The sequence below is a fragment of the Lygodium microphyllum genome, chromosome 24 (assembly GCF_053477565.2).
Source record: "Lygodium microphyllum isolate KBCC chromosome 24, Lygodium_microphyllum_v1.1.10, whole genome shotgun sequence".
Classification (NCBI taxonomy): Eukaryota; Viridiplantae; Streptophyta; class Polypodiopsida; order Schizaeales; family Lygodiaceae; genus Lygodium; species Lygodium microphyllum.
The window spans coordinates 116,316,728-116,337,968 of record NC_141158.1 but is presented as its reverse complement, the minus strand read 5'-3'; the positions used below and the strand labels follow the sequence as shown (position 1 = coordinate 116,337,968).

At 45.5% G+C, this 21,241-nt stretch overlaps 1 protein-coding gene and 1 pseudogene across 1 annotated transcript in view; one reads left to right on the top strand and one right to left on the bottom strand.

The window, feature by feature from the left end:
* Positions 1 to 21,241, bottom strand: part of LOC148015546 (Transducin/WD40 repeat-like superfamily protein) — a 114,918-nt gene that overhangs the window by 42,430 nt on the left and 51,247 nt on the right. Inside the window, exons 13-14 of the mRNA XM_087665675.1 lie at positions 20,280 to 20,482; positions 19,917 to 20,135 (exon numbers count right to left, since the gene is read on the bottom strand). Of these exons, the coding sequence (XP_087521801.1) occupies positions 19,917 to 20,135; positions 20,280 to 20,482 (422 nt within the window). The remainder of the gene's footprint in view (positions 1 to 19,916; positions 20,136 to 20,279; positions 20,483 to 21,241) is intronic.
* LOC148015547 (uncharacterized) lies at positions 1,963 to 2,773 on the top strand (annotated as a pseudogene).

Genomic DNA, 21,241 nt, shown 5'->3' with positions numbered 1-21,241 from the left:
TTGAAGCAGACGCTGGAAGTCGGCAACCAGCACTGTTCCCACAACTGCCATCGCATCCTTCAACATGGGCCAATAGACCGCTGGACAATTTTCCACCTCCACCCACACCGGGCATTCGCGTTGAAGCAGACGCTGGAAGTCGGCCATGGGGCGCCATGGCACAACATGGACCAGGCGGCAATCAAAGAATAGCGGCAACTTAAACAGCAGCTCAGCGCGATGCGTTTCCGATTTCAGCAGGACCTCATAAAAGCCGCGAGGTCCAAGGAAGATCTCCTCAACAGACTCCCCTTGCAATAGATGGTGCAACCACTAGCGAATATGCGAAAGCGCTGGGATCCTGCCAGTGAAGAAAAGTATAACTGCACGGTCATAAAACACCGAGAAGGATCGCAAGACTGATTTGGGGTCCACCGTGGCGTCCAGCACATCATCCGTTCCCGCAACAGAAAAAGATTCGGTATTATGCTGGACATAATCGCCGAGCAGAGTATTGGCGAAGTCCAGCAAATGCTCCCAGTCAATTTCCTGCGAGTCCACAGGATCAGAGGCCACTTGCGCATAGGAGCGTTTCGAAGGACTCATTGGCTCATCAGGCGTATGCTTGGAGCGTTTGCCGGCAGACGGCAGTTCAGAACTCGGCGGCAGCTCCTCCGTGCATGGCACCATATCTTCCGCCTCCTCTACATCGGAATCAGGGCCAAGGGCTGCCACCGTCCGGTCAAGAAAATCCATATCCAGGCCAGCCATACTGCTGTCTTCACACTCGTCCTGGCAGAGGGCGAGCTAGGTTAGGTGAGGTCGATCCTGCGCAGGGACGGATTGCTGGTCCCCAACTTCACGCAGGATCTAGTCAAGCCTGCGCTGCCCTGGGGGAAGGGGCCAGGCGGCGCACAGGGCAGGACGGCGAAGAAATCACAGGGCAGGGCGACACAGCACGCGGGCGGGTCAAAGACGAAAGGCGCGCAGGGGGGCGACGAAGGGGGCGCAAGGGGAAGCGACAGGCGAGAGGTCAGGGCGGCGCGCAGGGCGGCGCCAAGCGCGCAGGTCAGAGGGGCGACGACAGGGCAGGGCACGCAGGGCCAGACGGACGCCCGACGGACGCAGGGGCAGACTGGCACGCAGGGCCCGATGGGCGCAGGGACTCGCAGGGTCAGACGGGCGCAGGCGGACGCGGAGGGCGGAACGGGACAGGTCAGGCGACCTTCTGCAGGGCGACAGAACCAGGCGGCGCCAGCGCGATCGAGCTCCCTGCCATCGCCGTCTCTCTCTCTCTCTCTCTCTCTCTCTCTCTCTCTCTCTCTCCCTCCCTCCCTCCCTCCCTCCCTCCCTCCCTCCCTCCCTCCCTCTCTCTCTCTCTCTCTCTCTCTCTCTCTCTCATGGTGTCTCCATCGGTCATCAACACCATGACTCGTGAGAAGCACAAGGCTTTCAATATGCACGTGATCCATGTGGAGAGGGACACAAAGAAGTTTAACTCCTACCATTGGACGTGCCAATTTGGGGAGAGGTTGTGCCCGGTGATTAACCCTATTTCTTTGACATCTTGGGGGAGGATTGGGCCGTGGATGGTGGTTGGGTGGTGGCCTCAAAACATCACTGATGAGATTCTTGCCAAGATGAGAGGGGGATCCACAAGAGGAGGAGTAAGTGACTTATTAGCACCAACTCCTATACCTACTAATGAGAAACCATCAAATGTGGACGTATCTTCAACCAATGCGGAAGAGGCCTCTACCATTGCTGGTAAGGGCTTCATATCCGCATTCAGCTCTGATAAAAGACAAAGTGGAGGCTCATGCGGCACCGGAGAGACAATCCCCTCTCTCTCAAGCTCCCAGTCATGTGTGTGGATCAATTGCCTTTCTTAGAGAAATGCAACTACTTATGGATATTGAAATTGCACACACGGTGATTGACTCCAATCTTGCATTCAATGTCCTAAAGCAAGAGTAATGGAAGATGGTAAAAGCCATTGCCAATGTGAGTCCATGTGAAGGTTGGACCAGTGTCACATACAATGACATGAGGACGAAAAATATTGTTGAAGAGAAAGAGAGGATTGATAGAGCCCTTGATCCTATTCGGATTGCATGGATAAAATATGGTTGCTCCATTCTCACCCATGGATGGAGTGATCGTAAGAAATAGGACATCATCAACATACTCATCTCATGTCCACTCGGCACTTGCTTTTTGCAAGCTATAGATACCGGCAAGAGGGGGAGGAAAACGACGGGCGCATTCATCTACCGCCACATTCGACAAGCTATCATTGAGGTATACATTGCCTTTTAAATTTGTTTCACTTTCTTTCATTATGATTTATGCATAACTATCTATCTTCTTATTCTGATTTTTCTCTAATATCTATCTCGATTCTCTCTTTCTCCCTGGACCCCAATCCCCATCTCTCTTCATTCTTGCATCTTGAAAGTTGAAACTTCAAATGTTCAACTCTCTCTTTCTCTCTAACCTCCAAGTATTGTTACTTGTAATTTGTAAATTGCGGTTATAGATGGGCCCCACAAATGTGGTGTAAGTTGTTACTGACAATGCATTGAATTGTGGACGCATGGGCCATTTACTTGAGGCCGAGTTTCCCACAATTGTGTGGACTCCATGTGCAAGTCATTGTTTGGACTTGCTCATGGAGGACATTGGGAACCTCAAGTGGGTGAAAAGGGTGGTCCGCAAAGCTACATCAGTTGTCACCTTCTTCATGGTAAACGTAAAGGTGCTTGCAATGTATCGTGAGCATAGCACACTGTAGTTGAAGAAGCCTTCTTTGACACTAATTGCTTACATGTGGTTATTGCTAGAGCGCCTTTATGAGGTGCAGTCCGCCTTGCACCAAACAATGGTATCCACTCTATTAAATGAGTGGGGTGAGCTTGAGACAGAGGAGGCCAAAGCCACGCAGCACCTATGCCTTAATGAATAGTTTTGGTAGAAAGTCCGTGCCATTGTCATTGTCGTGACTCCCTTTTATAGGGTATTACATATGAGTGATTGTGAGGGGTCCACCATGGGCCTTCTTGTTCACTTCTTTAGAGTGGTATTGGTGGAGGCATATGCTTATACAATGATCACAAAGACAGCATGTACATGTTTTAGAGGTAGTAGAGAGGAGATGGGGATGGATGCATAAGCCCATCCATGGTTTTGCTGCATTGGTACATCCGGCCTACAAGTCACCGACGGTCATGGATGATAGAGAGCCCCGTTTGGGTCAACTTGCTTATTTGACTCATGTGGTTCCTGTGGATAACCACAATGAAGTATTGGAGAAGCTAGGATGCTATGCAAATCAGAGAGGGCATGTGGCTTTTGCTTCTCCCACTTGTAGAAGGAGAGAGTCACTTGTGAAGCCTTTATTTTGGTGGCAAAACTTTAGATACAAATTGGAGACCTTTCAACCCTTAGCCATGAGGGTCCTTACCCAGAATTGCTCTTCAAGATTTCAAGTGCATGTATAAGAAACTAGAGTGCCTATTTTCTCATTCACACGAAGATTCGCAATTGGCTTAACACACAACAGTTAGAGTGGCTAGTCTATTGCCGCACTAACGTATGCATAATGAGGGCTATGATGAGCATGGGCAGTCCTACGCAAGTGAAGTTTAAACACTTAACCATAAAATTTAAATTTTATTATTTTAAACTTTGAACTTTGAAATTTATACTTTACAATTTAGACTTTAGCATTTATAATCTTATGTGCATTATGTAGGTGAATGTTGATACATTCAAGTTGAAGTAGCGACACTCTTCTGAGTATACATCAGGAGGTGGATGAGGAGGAGATGATTTTTGCAGAGCTCTATAGATAGCTTATAGTAGTAGACACTCGTGACACTCACAGTCAACATGCTCATGGGCAAGGAGTTCGAGTAGGTGGTAGGAGAGGCATGGTCATTCGACACTCTCCAACATCGAAAAGGGGTGGTTCAAGTGGCTTACAGACATATGTAAGGCAAGACTCTGGTAGCTCACATCTCGTGCCTCATGATGACATCCCCCTTGCCTATATAGCCCCCACCTAGGCAGCTATCATTTGATGATGATGGTAACCTCATCAGTGAGGATGAGTATGCGTGTGTCTCATCATCCAATGCCAAGGAGTCATCTTCAGACTCCCTTGATGAGCACTCGGATGGTTCTGATGATGATGATGATAGTGATGCCTCATCATAGATTCATAGGTCTCTGTTTTTTGTATCTACTATCATTATATGATATATCCACATGCATGATACCACTATGATGCATCATCCATCGACCATCATCCATATATATACTAGATTGTAGTTGTATCACATGTTTTGCACAACCCATGTGACCACGATAGCCACCCTCATGTATTTATCTTATTTTGTAATGAAATGGCTATTTTCACTTTAAACATGTATTCTATCATTTTTAATTATTTATGGGTTTTTTAATCATGTTTAAAAAAATTTCGTACTAATATCGTACAGTATCTTATAAGATCATAAAGTACCATTTAGTACCATATTTTATTGTACTGTGCCGTATCGAACCTTTCATACCTAACAACTATGACAGCCCGTCAATGACGCCACCAGATCAAGCTGATGATGGTGAATGCCTCAGCTGATGGAGAGTGCTGAAATCTACAAGACAAAGTGGTTGTGTCACAAGGGTGTGAAATTTTAAAATGCTTTAATCTTGCTGATAACTTTTGATTAAGTTATTGATCAAATGTGCAAGGTTGTTTAGCACATGTGATGCATATGGCAACTATTTCATGGTAATAGGCAGGACCCCGAGGATGCAATGTGTATTAAAGGTAAAAGTTGTGATAAGTTATCCCACCTGGACTTTGGGGGTCTATGGTGTCAATTTTGACTCTAGGACAGTTATTTCGCCAATAAGTGTCGGTGGTAACACAAGGGACTAGCATTAATTAATTAATTAATACTAGTCTAAGGGTCAACAAAGGTTGGGGACTAGTAAAATTAAATATGGATGGGCACATTTAATTTTGGGCAAGGTCAAAGGGGCTAAATTTAGTTTTTAGGATAATTTAATTCTAAAAATTAATTAAATGGCTGGATAATGCCGAAAAAAAATAGGTTTAGAAGGCTACCACTTGGCAAAAATGCCCATGCAAACCAAGAAAACGTTTTTGGGGACTGGGTCTTAACCATTTAGTTAGTTTACAGCTTGTTGGGGGTGGGGGGGGTGGGAGAGAGAGAGAGAGAGAGAGAGAGACGCAAGGGGAGTGTGTTGAGGAGATCTTCCTTGGACCTCGCGGCTTTTATGAGGTGCTGTTGAAATCGGAAACGCATCGAGCTGAGCTCCTGTCCAAGTTGCCACTATTCTTTGATCGCCGCCTGGTCCATGTTGTACCATGGCGCCCCATGGCCGACTTCCAGCGTCTGCTTCAACGAGAATGCCCGGTATGGGTGAAAGTGGAAAATTGTCCGGCGGTCTATTGGCCAATGTTGAAGGATGCGATGGCGGTTGTGGGAACAGTGCTGGTTCCTCCAAGCCTCAGGGCAATGAACCGCAACCGTTTATGCATGTTATGGGACACGGCCAGGAAAAGGCCCGCGTGGCTTCGCCTAAATTGTTCAGGCATGCATCCTTTGCAAATTCGCTTGAAATGGGGCAACTTTGCGAGACACTGCTTTTCATGTGGTAAATTGGGGCATTTCATGGCTGAATGCCCTGAAAGGCAACCGTCTTCGGAGGATGCGCAGGTTGTGCTGCCCAAGGATGACATGGTGCTTGATGCCCCGCCCAAGGAAGCCCTTCAGTCACCTCATGTCATGGATAAAGGCAAACAACAGGTACTGGGTTTGGATTCCCGTCGCACTGACTGGATTGAGGCCCGTCCCAAAAAAGGTAAAAAGTTGGATGCGGGCCTGGCGGATCCTGGGCCTACTACTTCCCAAGATTCCGTGCGCACGTATACGCGCAGGAAAGAAATGGTCACTTCACAGCAGGCTGCGCGTACTACGGCCCCGTCTGCCCCCCGTAATCAATCTCCAAGGAAAGTCTATACCGACGGCCCCAAAGGCCCCCCTGCTAAGCTGGCGTTTGATACCAAAGGAAATGTTATTACACCCTGGGATCGGCGTTATCCCCGCCCCACTCCCAAGGCAGTGGATTTCCCTTCTACCTCTAAAGCAGGTCGCCAGAATTCGTTTGCAATATTGGCTGATTTTCTGGATGAGGGCGTCTTGGATGCTCTCGCGGAGAAGGTGAAATCAAGGCAACAGGCGCCTCGTTCCTGACTTCCTATATGAAGATAGCCACGTGGAATGTGCGAGGCATTTGCTCTCGCCATAAGCAACATGCCATGTGGACCGTCTTGCATGAGAACCAGTGGGATGTATTGTGTGCAGTTGAGCATAAAAGTCACGGTGAAGCAGGAAAAGTGATGGATTGTCATGGATTCCGTCTGTTTTATGCAGGGACCCATGCTACGCACTATTCGGGCGTGCTGATGATTGTCCATGAGAAATATCAGCCTGTCCTTGTTAAAAATGATGTGCAGGGCCGCTTTCTGGTGATCGAAGTCTTATTTGAAGGAGAGATTTTATGGCTATTGGGCCTCTATGCTCCGAATGATCCCGCATCCCGACGGGATCTTTGATCCACTTTGCAGGGCTCCATGTCACTCGGCCGAAGGGGGTTTTTGATGGGAGATTTCAATATGTGTGTTCACTTTTCTCAGTCCACTTCAGGGCATTCGGTAATGGATGCGCCGGAAAGCCGGGTGTGGAATTCCTTTGCTTTGCACGTACTTAAGCAAGATCTTTGGTCGTGGCTTCACCCTTCTTTTTCAGGGCTTACTTTTCATTCCGCACAATATGCAACTACTTGGTCGCGGCTGGACAGAATGTATATCATGCAGGGGGATGATTTTCTTCCCGAGATGCTGGAAATGAAGGTCTTGCAGCAGTATGCGTTGTCGGACCATTTCCCCCTCCAGCTTGAGATGCGGGCATAATGTATTGCACCTTTTATGCAGTTGCTGGATAGGCTCCCTTTACGTTTCAACTCCTCTTATTTGAAGCATTCAATTTTTCAGGGCTATATGCAGCAATTGATTGAGAGGTTCTTATTGGACTTCGCCTCTGAGGGCTTGCCTTCATTTGCACGGTTGCTCTCTAATGTGCAGCGGGTTGCTCGGCAGTATGGGATCCATCATGCCTCGCTTTGTCGCCGACGTCGATCTGCAGCAGAGGACTTACTGGCTTTGGTCTGTTCCTTGCTCTTGGATTCCCCAGATGATGATTTTCTGTTGTCACTGGAGAGGCGTTTGGCCCATCTTCTTCAAGTGTTTCAGTTGAAATCTTATCAGCAGGCCAAGCTGCATAACTTGACTGACACATTGCACGATAGTGCCTGCCAGTCTCATAAGTTCTTTCGCGCCTTGCATGCGTGTCCAGCTCGCGACAATATGACCAGACTCCAGGATTCGGAAGGTCGCATGGTCACTGATCCGCAGACCATTGTCAATATGTGCAGAAATTATTTTATGGAACTTCTTGGTTCTTCTCCCTTGCCTTCTAGCCAGGTTACGCATGTCCGCTCGGTCTTCTATCATCTGGTCCGCCAGCAGGTTCCATTTGATATGCAAGCCACTTTGGAGGCGGATATTTGGGAGGAGGAGGTTATGGATGTTTTGTTGCACCTGCCTAAGGATAAAAGTCCTGGCTGGGATGGTCTCACTAATGAATTCTTTCAGAACTCGGCCACGCAGTTGGTGAAGCCATTGGTGGTCATGTTTCAGCAGGTTTGGGAAACAGGGATCATGCCCTCCTCATGGAAAGAAGGCCTTATCAAACTGATTCCAAAGGTCCCTTCGCCGTCAAAGCTGCAACACTGGAGACCAATCTCTTTGATGGGCTCCATGTATAAAATCTACTCCAAAGTGCTGGCGAATCGGCTTCACAAGCACCTTCCCGCTATTGTGCATCCTCTCCAATATGGTTTCATTAAGGGCCGCAACATTCTGCATAATATCTTAAATGTGCAAATGGCTATTGACTATGCGCGGCACTCCGGTCAGGAAGTGGTATTGATTCAATTGGACTTGGAAAAGGCGTTTGATTATGTGGACTGGTCTTTCATTGCAGATCTCATGTCTGCTATGGGCTTTGGTACCCGGATGTCCCGATTGATCTACACCATTAGTGTTGCGGCTTTCTCCAGAGTTATGCTCAATGGTGGGGTTATAGAGCCATTTGTCCTTGCACGCTCGGTCAGACAGGGTTGTCCTTTGAGTCCTCTCTTCTTTGCCCTGGCGACTCACCCGGTCCTTTCAATGTTTTCCTCCATGGCAGCTTCTGCTCAGCTGGCAGGGTTGTCTCTTCCTTTGGGCCAGCACTTCATTAGCCAATCTTTGGCTGATGACACCTTTATGATTTTGCAGGCAGACAGGGACAACATTCGAAAGGCATTAGATGTTTGGACGCTTTTTGGTCGGGCCTCTGGGCTTCGCATCAATGCCTCTAGGTCAGCCATTCTCAGTTGCACGGAGCCTGATTTACAGTCATTAGGCTGGCAAGGCCAGGTGATTTCCCGTGGCTCCATTGTCAGGCATCTTGGATACCCATTGGGGGTGGATGTATAGCCAAAGGACCTGCAGGAGTGGATTTCACAAAAACTGGCGGCGAAGTTTATGTATTGGAAGTCGCAAGTGTGGCCATTCCATGTCCGCCTCAAAGTGGCTCAGACAATTATGCTACCAATGCTAACGTATTTCCTGCCATTGTTGCCATGGACGCCTACTACTTTGAAGGCTCTCACTCATCCCATCCGTTTCATGCTATGGAAGAAGGATTCACTGCAGGCAGGCATTTCGTGGATTTCATGGTCACATACATGTACCCCTAAGCGCATGGGTGGTGGAGCTATTTTGGATGCAGAAACTCATATGCTAGCTCTCCGTTGGTCCCTTTTTCGTGCCATGTGTGTGGATCATCACCCGTGGACCATCATAGCCCGTTATTTTCTTGAGGACAGCGGGCTCCGCCATGGTAACACCCGCCTTCGGGCCTCCTGGTGGCATGTCCTTAATGCTGACTCTCATTTTTCCAGTCCCTCTTCCTCTTTGTTACTGCACTTGGTCGGCTCTTGGAAAGTGGTGCTCCAAAAGGCCCGTTGGCACCCGGTAGGGGACCGCTTGCAGACTAACTCCTTTCAGCTGGAATTGTTGGCAGTATCGAGACTACTTTCATGGGACGATAAACATCAGCTCAGACTGAGATTTAACCGCATGGCCCGTTTAGGTGTGACGTCGGTTGCGGATGCTACCCTTGCCACTCGCAATGTCCTCGTATTGTTTCGGACTGCTAGGCGACTTTTCAAGATCCCGCGCGAATACCGTGATTTATGGGGAAAGCTTTCGTCGGAGCTTCAGGATAGGCAACCCTTTCCTGCCCTGGCTGTGGATCGCCCTTGGCAGGACTGGGACCTTGCAGGCCGGTTGAGTCTGGAAAAGGCCTCTACTAATCAGGTGTATCATCTTCTCATTCAAGATCACCAATGGCTGGGTGAGAAGGCTAATTCTATTTGGGGACTGCGGAAATCGCTGTCATGGTGGCAAACAACGCTGATGGAGGGCTGGCTGAATAAGGCACCTTTCAAATGCAAGGTCTTTCTTTGGCGGGTAATGATTGGTGGTCTTCCTCTTGCCTCGGCCCTTGCCAAGCGTCGCATCTCGAATGGCAATTGTTTCTTCTGTACCACAACGGCGGAATCGGCCCGACATCGTTTTCTTTCTTGCCCGCTCGCCAAGAATATCTGGTCACTCTTGTCGCACATTTGGCGCGCTATGGTGGGGTCCTCACTAACTCCTTTCGACTGGGTTTTTGTGCGCCCGAAGTATCCCACACCGCCACAGTTGCATATGAAGATCTTATTTCACTTTTTCAGATACTGGGGATGCTGGCACATTTGGACCACGCACAATGCTTTTCTCTTTGATTCGGCCTCTAATGTACCGCACCATATTGCCAAGCTTAAAGGGCTCTTGCATTGGCAGCTAGATCTCATCCGACACTCCGACTTGCTCCCTCGGGAGGATTTGCATCCTTGGCATATGGCAATTGCCTCTGGGTCGTTGCCATGATTGGTGTAACCTTTTTAGTGCATTACTACGGGGATTTCCCACACGTTGGCCTAGGGCCCTTATGTCTCTTGTAATCAGAAAGAGAGAGAGAGAGAGAGAGAGAACCTCTTCACCTGATGGCTTAGTGTCATCATGTATCTTGTAATCAAGTAATCTTGTATTTTTTTCGTAATTAATACAATTACCTTTTACGAAAAAAAAAAAAAGAGAGAGAGAGAGACACTGGTCCATTTTTCAATCAGAGAACAGCAATTTGCTGCAGAAGACAGCCATCTAGGTACCTCAATAGGCAAGGAAGAGCAGGGAGTCACCTTCCACCGGCTGGCAATAGCATTGTTGATCAGATAACAGCATTTTGGAGGTGCTTGGTAATAGGTGACTGCATTAAATGCAAGTTGGAGCAAGTAACAAGTAAAATCCAAGGTTTTCTCGCGAAGAAAATCAGATTTCTTTGCTTTCTCTCTGTGAGAGTGTGTGACGGAAGAAGAAACACGAGCACAGAGAGAGAGCGAGAGAGAGAGAGAGAGAGAAGGAAATAGAATATGAAGGAAGAAATACTGCACTGACTGAAGATGAATGCCGAATACAATGATGAGGACTGATCAGTCCCTACATGCAGCCCAAAGCGTCAATGAGGCACCAAATTAGGCTAAGATGATGAGGGTAGCACCTATGATGGAGAGTGTCGAAGAGAAGTGTATTGAAGATAACATGCAAAAGAAGTGAAAGAGTGATCAATGAGGTGGCTATAAATAGGCAACACCCTCCAAATCTGGTTGTCACCCTCAACCTTGTAGTAAAGGTCGGGATCATATACCCATCGATGGAAACCACTCTATAAGAAGAATTGATCAATCCTCTGGTACCAAGCCCTAGAAGCTTGCTTCAAGCCATAAAGGACCTTCAACAACCTGTAGACATGGTCCTCCTTCCCTTGCACAAGAAATCCTCAAGGACACCATTCAAGAAAGAGGACTTGACGTCCATCTAGCAAACAAGCCAATGATTATGAGCAGCAATAGCCAAGATAGTCCAAAGAGTAGACATCCAAGCCGTAGGTGCGAAAGTCTGAAAATAGTCCAATCTTGCATATTGTGCAGAACCATTGGCAGCAAGCCTAGCTTTGTGCTTGTCTAAGGACCCATTTGCAAGATATCTGGTCTTAAACACCCACTTCATACCAATCACCTTCCACTTTCGAGTCTAATTGTGCTCGATAGGAGCGAACTCAGCTTGCATAGCCTGCCACCAAACATCCTGTGTAAGAGCCTCATCAACTATAGTAGACTCTCTATCCTGAAGAATCTATGACATAAGAGCATGTAAGCAAGCCAATCTGCGTAGACCTGAAGGGGTAGCAAGAAAGTGAGAAACACCAAAATCTTGCATAAGCCATTGATACCACAAAGGAATGTGGAGAGGCTCATCCTGCTGCGAGGGAGACAAGGAAGTCTTTGATATCTGTAATGCGCCTGTCCAAGAAAGAGACTCCCCCCTTGAAGTGAAAGGACATCCTCCGGATTTGAGGAAGGCTTCCCTCCTAATGATGAAGGATCCCTAGAAGACTTCGAAGAGAAGGCTAAAGGGATGGAAATACCTGGTGAAGGAGCAACTGTCAGGGGTGGAAGGGAAGCAGGGAAAGATGGAGCAGTAGGAGGGGAAGGAGCCGATGACAAGGGAGGGGTGCTAATAGAGAACCTGGAAGGAAGAAGAGATACTAAGGGTGGAGGAGGGTCGAGCGAGGACAAGGTATCACTTGCACAAGGACCATCAACAAGATCGTCGAAGACTGCAGCCTCATCAAAGATCATATCCCGACTCACCTCAATCTTCCGGGTGGATGGGTCGTAGAGTCGATAGCCCTTTTGTGGTCATACTATATCCCACAAAGAGAGGCTTCGAGCCAAGTTTCGTATGTCTCTTCTTCTTGTCCACATGGATATATGCCTCACACCTGAAGATGCAAAAATGAGACATAGAAGGCTTCTTCCTAAAGAAAGCCTTATAGGGGGTCATCTCCGCCAAAGTAGGAGTCGGAGAGCAGTTGCGGATGTGAACCGTGGTAGCTGTAACCAGCCTTCCTTCTCGGATAGGGTGGTTTACCCTAATTAAGCACTTAATTACAGCAATTAGCAAATGAACATAAACTGAAATGCTCACTTTACCATCATAAACTTGGACACTGGACACTCTGTTGGCCCCAAAATTGGCACCCCTTTCGATATTTCTTTAATTTCAATTGCTGATGGAGAAATTACAAGCTAAGATTTCACGATCTCCTTGGCTGATTCAAAAGCCCCTTGCTATTCCAATAATCAGCAAAGCATTCGGGCAAATTGTCCCTTGATTTTCACCCAGGACTTGCTCTAATGGAACCCCAACTGGTCAAATGCTGCCCCAAATTCACAATAGATGGGCTGGCATCTGAAATCCTCACAATTCCACGAATTTTTGGTGCTGATTTCAGTGTACAATGCCTTTGACTGATGGCACGGGTCCCAAGGTGGCTGCTAAACCCTAATTACTGCTGTAATTTAGGGTTTACAGCAGTAAATTCTCTGCTGTCCACCAAATTTGGCTATATTCTGCTACCAATGGCTGAGAATTACTGAGAATGCTTGAGCATAGATTGGAGGAGATGAGAGAATGTTGTAGAGAGAGAGAAAATCAGCTGAAATGTATCTTTTGATTAGTGGCTCTGATGACAAATCCGATGGCACCAACAGCTTCAAAAGGGGGGTAAAACACCAACTCAACTGGCAAGCTCTCCTCCTCTACCGCACCTCTCTTGAGGCGGAAGACAAATTCTGCTGCCCCCTGTCCTGTCGCGGCGCGCGATCAATCGTCGTCGCCTCTTAGAGTCAAATCTAATCACCTCCTCTCCCTCTTCCAAGCCCCAAACGGCTGCGATTCCACTTCTACCACCCTCCAACAGCCTTCTCCCTAGTTGCATAGGAAAGTTTTGCCAAGTGGCAACCTTCCTAATGCATTTTCAGCCATTAAATTAATTTTTCAGAATTAATTAATTCTGAAAATTAATTTCAGCCCTTTCGACCCTGTCCAAAATTAAACATGCCCATCTGTAATGAAATTGGCTAGGCCATTTGCAACTTGGAGTGGCTCCCAACCTCTATTGACCCTTAGACTAGCATAAATTAATTAATGCTAGTCCCTAGTGTCACCACTGACACTTAATGGCCAAACAATTGTCCTAGGGTCCAACCTGGCACCAACTGACCACCAAAACCCAGTTGGCATAACTTAACACAACTTTTGCCTTTAACACCCACTGCATCCTTGGGGTCCTTGGCCCGTCCCCATGAAATAAGTGCCATGTACATCACATGTGCTAAACAACCTTGCACATTTGATTAATAACTTAATCAAATGTTACTAGCAAGATTAAAGCATCTCAAAATTTCACGTCCCCGTGACAGTAGCCACAGCCACATCCCAAAGGGAATGTAGGAGGCCTATGCTCCAACATGGATCGGGCCACTCCAGCATGATCCGATTCGCCTGCTCTACCACACCATTCTCAAATGGTGTATTCGGATGGGAGTACTACACCCAAATCCCGTGATCCCTGCAAAACTCAAAAAACAGGTTAGAAGTAAACTCACCACCATGATCTGCTCGTACGCCTCAGACCTTGGAAGTTATGTGTCTCCACAAAAACCTTACACTTGCAAAAGCGACAGTACGCATCGCTCTTGTACTCCAAAAAATAAGGCCACACATAACAACTGAAGTCATCAACAATCAGCATACTTGGCCTTCCCAAGGAAGGTTGTGCCCATGGAGCCGCTAAGGTCCGTATGAACCAAGTCAAGCGGAGAATAAGCCTGCCATCTAGTAAACTAGGGATGTGACTCTGTCGATACTACTTGCCCCTTTAGCAGCTAGGGTAAAAGGTATGGATAGGAGGAAAATCAGGAAGGCCTTCCACCATCTTTCTCCTAGAAGCCCGCCATATTGCATCCATATTCCGATGACCATAACAAGCATGCCAAAGCAGCCCAAGCTTGTGGGAAGTCCTCGCAGCTAAGGCTGTGAGCGTGTAAAGCCCATCTTCCTGTGTATCGGTCCAAAGAGCTGCTCCTATAGACTCATCCTCCACAATCACCACATCTCTAGAAAAGACCACATGGGTACCTACCCAACTTCGGAACATAAAGAACTCTTGCAGAAGAAGATTGTTGATCTGGTAATAAAGGACTGGTCCCCACTCCACGAACTAGAACCATGGAGTTGTCACCAATGGTGACGGTGCTCCCTTTGGATAGCAAATCTTGAAGCCAATCCTATTAATAGGTTGTGTGAGAAGAGATGCCACTATCCATGAACAAAGGCTTCTCCTAGGAAGAAAAAGTAAGATTTGTATCTTCCTCGGCAAGTATATGCACAAAGACAAACTCTGTCGTAGCAGGTTTTGCCTTCAAATCCTTTGAATCCTTCTCCTTTGGCTTCAAATGGGGATACTTCTCCCAACACTTCTCCTCGAGATGAGTGCCCTTCCCATAATGTGGGCACTTCGGCTTCTTCTCCTTTGAATCCTTCTTGTTCTCTGTCTTCTTCTCCTTGGCCTTCTCCTTTTGCGTCTTTTTCTTTCCTCCCCTTGTATCTATTGTAAATGCCTTGGTGGAGCCAAAACCACTAGATGCCACCTCTTTGAGTCGCTCGTCATGCTCCAAGTCAAGCAATGAAAGCTCCTCCCATAAAAGTCTCTCACACTCCTCGAGGTGATAAGGCTAGTGTAGAAGACATTGAACCAAGGAGAGGGCAACCGAGTCAAAAGAATCATAGCCATATCCTCAGAAGAGATCTTTTGCCCAAGAGAGACAAGCTCACCTCTCATATCCTCCAATTTCACGATGTGCTTCTTCATAGAAGAAGAGTCATCAAGGCTAAGCATCCGCAACTTCTTCCCAAGGGAGACCTTGTGAGCAAACGTCTTGTGTTGATACAAAGACACAAGCTTGCTCCACACTTCCGCCATAGTCTTCAACTTGCAAACATGTACAAGAACAGAGTCCTCCAAACTCATAAAGAGAAAAGATTTGGCTCGAGAGTTGAGTCAATCCCATAAGCCGACTGATGCAAAAAGGTGCTAGAAAATTGGCTAACTGCTCCTAACGCTCCATTTAATACAAGTAACTGAACAAAATCTTATCACAAGTCCACAAACTAGGTGCTCCAATGGAAATGCACATCCTAGCAAACTAAAATAGAAATCCACTAAGTTGGATCTCTAAAGAGCCAATGTGAAACCTAATGTCTTCATCTAACTCAAACTAGATGCTTGAAACCAGCCTTCCTTCTTGGATAGGGTGGTTTAACCTGATTAAGCACTTAATTACAGCAATTAGCAAATGAACATAAACTGAAATGCTCACTTTACCTTCATAAACTTGGACAGTGGACACCCTGTTGGCCCCAAAACTAGCGCCCCTTTCGGTATTTCTTTAATTTCAATTGCTGATGGATAAATTACAAGCCGAGATTTCACAATTTCCTTGGCTGATTCAAAAGCCCCTTGCTATTCCAATAATCAGCAAAGCATTTGGGCAAATTGCCCCTTGATTTTCACCCAAGACTTGCTCTAATGAAACCCCAACTGGTCAAATGCTGCCCCAAATTCACAATAGGTGGGCTGGCATCTGAAATCCTCACAATTCCACGAATTTCTAGTGCTGATTTCAGTATACAATGCCTTTGACTAATGGCACAGGTCCCAAGGTGGCTGCTAAACCCTAATTACTGCTGTAATTTAGGGTTTACAGCAGTAAACTCTCTACTGTCCACCAAATTTGGCTGTACTCTGCTACCCATGGCTGAGAATTGCTGAGAATACTTGAGCATAGACTCGAGGAGATGAGAGAATACTATAGAAAGAGAGAAAATCAGCTGAAATGTATCTTCTGATTCGTAGCTCTGATGACAAATCTGATGGCACCAACAGCTTCAAAAGGGGAGTAAAACACCACCTCGGCTACACAGCTCGACTGGCGAGCCCTCCTCTCCTACCGCCACCTCTCTTGAGGCGGAAGAGAAAACTTGCTGCCCCCTGTCCTATCGCGCCACACAATCAGTCATCGTCACCTCTCAGAGCCAAATCTGATCGCCTCCTCTCCCTCCACCAAGCTCCGAATGGCTGCCATTCAGCTTCCACCACCCACCAACAGCCTTCTCCCTAGTTGCATGGGAAAGTTTTGCCAAGTGGCAGCCTTCCTAATGCATTTTCAGCCATTAAATTAATTTTTCAGAATTAATTAATTCTGAAAATTAATTTCAGCCCTTTTGACCCTGCCCAAAATTAAATATGCCCATCAGGAATGAAGTTGGCTAGGCTATTTGCAACTTGGAGTGGCTCCCAACCTAATTAATTAATGCTAGTCCCTAGTGTCACCACTGACACTTAATGACCAAACAATTGTCCTAGGGTCCAACCTGACACAAACTAACCACCAAAACCCAGTTGGCATAACTTAACACAACTTTTCCTTTAACACCCACTGCATCCTCAGGGTCCTTGGCCTGTTCCCATGAAATAATTGCCGTTGTGTATCACATGTGCTAAACAACCTTGCACATTTGATTAGTAACTTAATCAAATGTTACTAGCAAGATTAAAGCATCTCAAAATTTCACGTCCCGTGACAATGCTCCTATGGGAACGCAAGCCTTGGAAGCCTAAAATAGAAATGCACTGAGTTGGATCTCTAAAGAGCCAATGTGAACAAACTGATGAATAGCCCACAAACTACGTGCTCCTGTGGGAACACAAGCCCTAGAAGGCTAAACTAAAAATACACTAAGTTGAATCTCTAAAGAGCCAATGTGAACACACTAAAACTAACTGAAAACTATCATGCATTGAAATACACACTAATGAAAGAAGCTTCCATCTCCCTCAAAACACATGAAATGACAAACAAACAAAATGTCCAAGCTCCTAATGTCCTCGTCTAACTCAAACTAAGTGCTCCAGTGGGAACACAGGTCCTAGCAGCCTAAGATAGAAATGTACTAAGTTGGATCTCTAAAGAGCCAATGTGAATACACTAAAACTCACTAAAAATTGTGATGCACTTAAATGCACACTAATTAAAGGAGCTTCCATCTTCGTCAAAACACATGAAATGACAAACAAACAAAATAACAAAGCTCCTAATGTCCTCGTCTAACTCAAACTAAGGCTCACCGATGGGAGATGATTGTCCATGACACAGATGTCCGCTAACATCTTCTTGCATCCCCTTGGTGTCTTTGTCCAATTGCTTTGGTAGCTAGTGCCTTGTGAGATGATCTAGCTTTTTACACTTCAACATGCACTTAGAAAGGTTAATAATTGGAGTTATATGAAACAAGGATGAGACATCCATGGATTTCTTTTTGCATATTTCATACTATTCATACTTCGATATCTCTCGCAAAAGTAAGAAAACCTCGTCTTGAGTATCTTAGTACTTTAATAGCAATTGCACCAAGCAAGAAAAGTACATCCATATGGAGCAAAATGTAATGAGCTCTTTTGTTGGATAAAAATGAAGGTCACTAGGTGTCACGGGGACGTGAAATTTCAAGATGCTTTAATCTCGTTGATAGCATTTGATTAAGTTATTAATTAAATGTGCAAGGTTATTTAGGACATGTGATGCGCATGGCAGTTATTTCATGGTAACAAGCCAAGGATCCCAAGGATGTAGTGGGTGCCAAAGGCAAAAGTTGTAATAAGTTATGCTAACTAGGCTTTAGGGGTCGATTGGTGTCTGTTTAACCCTACGACAGTTATTTGTTCAATAACTATTGGTGGTAACATTGGGGACTAGCATTAATTAATTAATTAATTAATACTAGTCTAAGAGTCAAAAAGATTGGGGACTACTCCAAGTTGCAAATGGCCTAGCCAATTTAATTATGGATGGGCACCTTAATTCTGGGTAGGGTCAGAAGGGTTGAAATTAATTTTCAAGATTATTTAATTTTGAAATTTAATTAAACGGCTGGATAATACTAAAAAATGGGTTTCGAATGCTGCCATTTGGCAAAAATGCCCATGCAAACTGAGAAAACACTTTTGCGGATTGGATCTCAACCATTCAGCTAGTTTATAGCTTAGGGAGGAGAGAGAGAGAGAGAGAGAGAGCTGCTGGTTCATTTTATGATCATAGAACGGTGATTTGTTGTAGAAAACAGCCATCTAGGGATCTCAGTATGCAACTTGGAGAGAGTCACCTTCCAAGGGCTGGTAACAGCATTGTCGATCTAGTGGCAGCAACTTGGAGGTGTTTGGCAATAGGTGGCTGCATTAAATGCAAACTAGAGCAAGAAGAATTTAGGATTTTCTCATGATAAAAATCAGATTTCTCTCTCATCTTGGCTTTCTTTTATCTTCTCCAACCTATTCTCGAGAGATCTCAGCATTTCTCAACATTTTGAGTACATCTTAGCCAAATTTGGTGGACAGAAGAAAGGTCTCTACAGTAAACCATAAATTTCTACAGAAATTAAGGTCTGACAACCACCTTGGGACCCGTGCCAGTTGGTGAAGGCATTGTATACTGAATTCAGCACCTGAAATTTATGTAATTGTCAAGGAATTCTGATGCCAACCCATTCATTGTAAATTGTGTAATTCATTGGAATTCAGATGCCAACCCATTCATTGTAATTTGGGGTAGCATTTGGCCAGTTGGAGGTTCCATTCAAGCAAGTCTTGGGTGAAAAATCAAGGGGAAATTGACTCGAATTGATTGCTGATTGTTACTACAATAAAGAGGCTTTTGGAACAGCAAAGGAAATTGTAAATCTCAGCTTGTACCCATTCCACTAGCAATCAAGTTAAAGAAATACCGAAAAGGGTGCCAATTCTGGGGCCAACAAGGTGTCCAATGTCCGAGATTATTAAGGTAATTTGTGCATTTTAGGCTATGTTCATTTGCTGATTGCTGTAATTAAGTGCTTAATCAGGGAATTACCACTCTTTCCAAGAAGGAAGGCTGGTTTCACTAGGCCCAACATATCCAAAATCACCAGCCTACCATACTTTTGCTATAGCAATGAGCTAATAGATAGTTCATCCCATCTCTGACTGATCAAAGACCATTGGATGTATAGCTCACAACCCAACCATATGCTCTTCAAACATGCTCTTTAGTTACCACAAACCTACAAGGACACAAGTTGCTCTTGGCATCATCCCAAACTGCAGGCACCTATCTCCACTCGGAAAGACTAAGGCTAGGGCAGAAGCATGTGCATTCTTTAGTCCAAAAAGTTCACAAACAGAAAACTCTGCCATTACAGAGGGAGCATCAGCAATAACAGTGCTCTTACTTATAACTGTTGCTTTACCCTCAATACATGTCTCCAGGCCATCATCCCAACTAGAACCTGCATATGTGTAAGGCATCAGCCCTAACTACAACCTTCATATGTGTCTACCTACTCAACCCTAGATAGACACAGAAGCAAGCATTCAAAACTGAGACTGCCAGAATCTAGATCTAGTACCAACTTCCTAGAAACCTAATCACAAGCTCCTCATGAATCTTAGCACAGCCTCTACAATGATTGTACTGTTTGCACATGTTAGATAGCATATCAGCACATTTCCAATGCTTTGACATAATGAACCCTGAGTACTCCCGAATCAATAGTGCAGTAAAGATATGTAGTCAAGTACACACTTGAGCAGAGAAGACAAACAAGGGAAAACACACACTTAATAGGAAAAAACAATAGTTCACAATTGTTTGGCATCTATATAAAATTGTGAAGGTTACTCTGTAGTGGTTACTCTATGGTGGTCGATGTTGCCAAAAAAAGCTGTCGGCGATGCCAAATGCCACCAGTAGCTCCAGCAATTGCAACACTTCCTAAGTAACGGTATTGTGGTCTAAGCGATGATATCACAATAGAGTGTTGATATGCCAATGCACAATACTCCACCGTTGGATCCCATGCAGTCCAATCAGGCTCAGGAAGGAGACCCCCAACTGGTTTAAATGTCTCCCAACTGCACATACACCAGAGTGTAAAAGTTTAACAGACCTTAACATAAGTAGTCTATCACCATTCACTAACCACTTACTGTTTACAAACCACTCACAACTCTCATGTGTTTTCAAAGTCCCCTGATATCACAAAGGGGTTTTCTTACCTATAAAGCTGAAAATTGGATGGTGTCTCCCCTCTTCCAAGTCCACCTCCATCTTCCATGCTGGAAAATGTGGGAGCAACACCTGGAAATGCCGCAGCCTGAGCAGCCGATACTGCAGATGCTGCAGCAGCATTTGAGAAACTCATGCGTCGAGGAAATTTGTATGCTACACCCAACAGAGCACCTCCTTGAAGGCCAATCACCTGTCTTGCAAAAATACACAAGTTCCAGTTACTTATCCACATCTACATCTATCTCGTATCTAGATCTATACCTACCTAAAGATACATACATGGCAAAGTTATTAATTTGGTCAGAATTACAGTCCACAGTCTTATGAGGATGTGTAGTATAGGTGCAAAACGAATGTTGAATGCCCATAAAAGTCTCATTGGCTCTTTAACTCAACAGCTGGTGAACAACTTATAAAGCTACACTGCCATGAGATCCACTAAAAAAATTCTTAACGGCACATCCAGTTATGTTGCAAGCCAAGAATCTCTGCTCACCATGCCCTCCACAAAAGATCCAGACCATCAACAACTCATAAGGCAGACCCATCCAAGAGAGCTGAACCAGATTATCCAGTTATGTTGCAAATCATGAATCTCCAAAATGGTGTAAGCACCATAAAAGCATATGAACCTAAAGATTTATGTTAACATCCAGCACCCTGGTCTGCTGAGAATGACTATGCTGACCATTCAGTCAGGCATGACATCCTATTGCAAAACAGAAATACAACATGGATGGTTCTATTCTGAGAGGTGTGCGACTGCCAATGACCAAAACAGAAATACAACTTGGATGTTTCTATTCTGAGAGGTCAGGACTACAGTGAGCAAGCGTAATTTACATATGCATCAGAAAGCTGTGTTTAAGGTGGACTGTATCAAATTCCTAACAGTATTTTAAAAGTTGAACAGCTTAGTTAATTTCATTACCAAGAATAAGATGAAGGT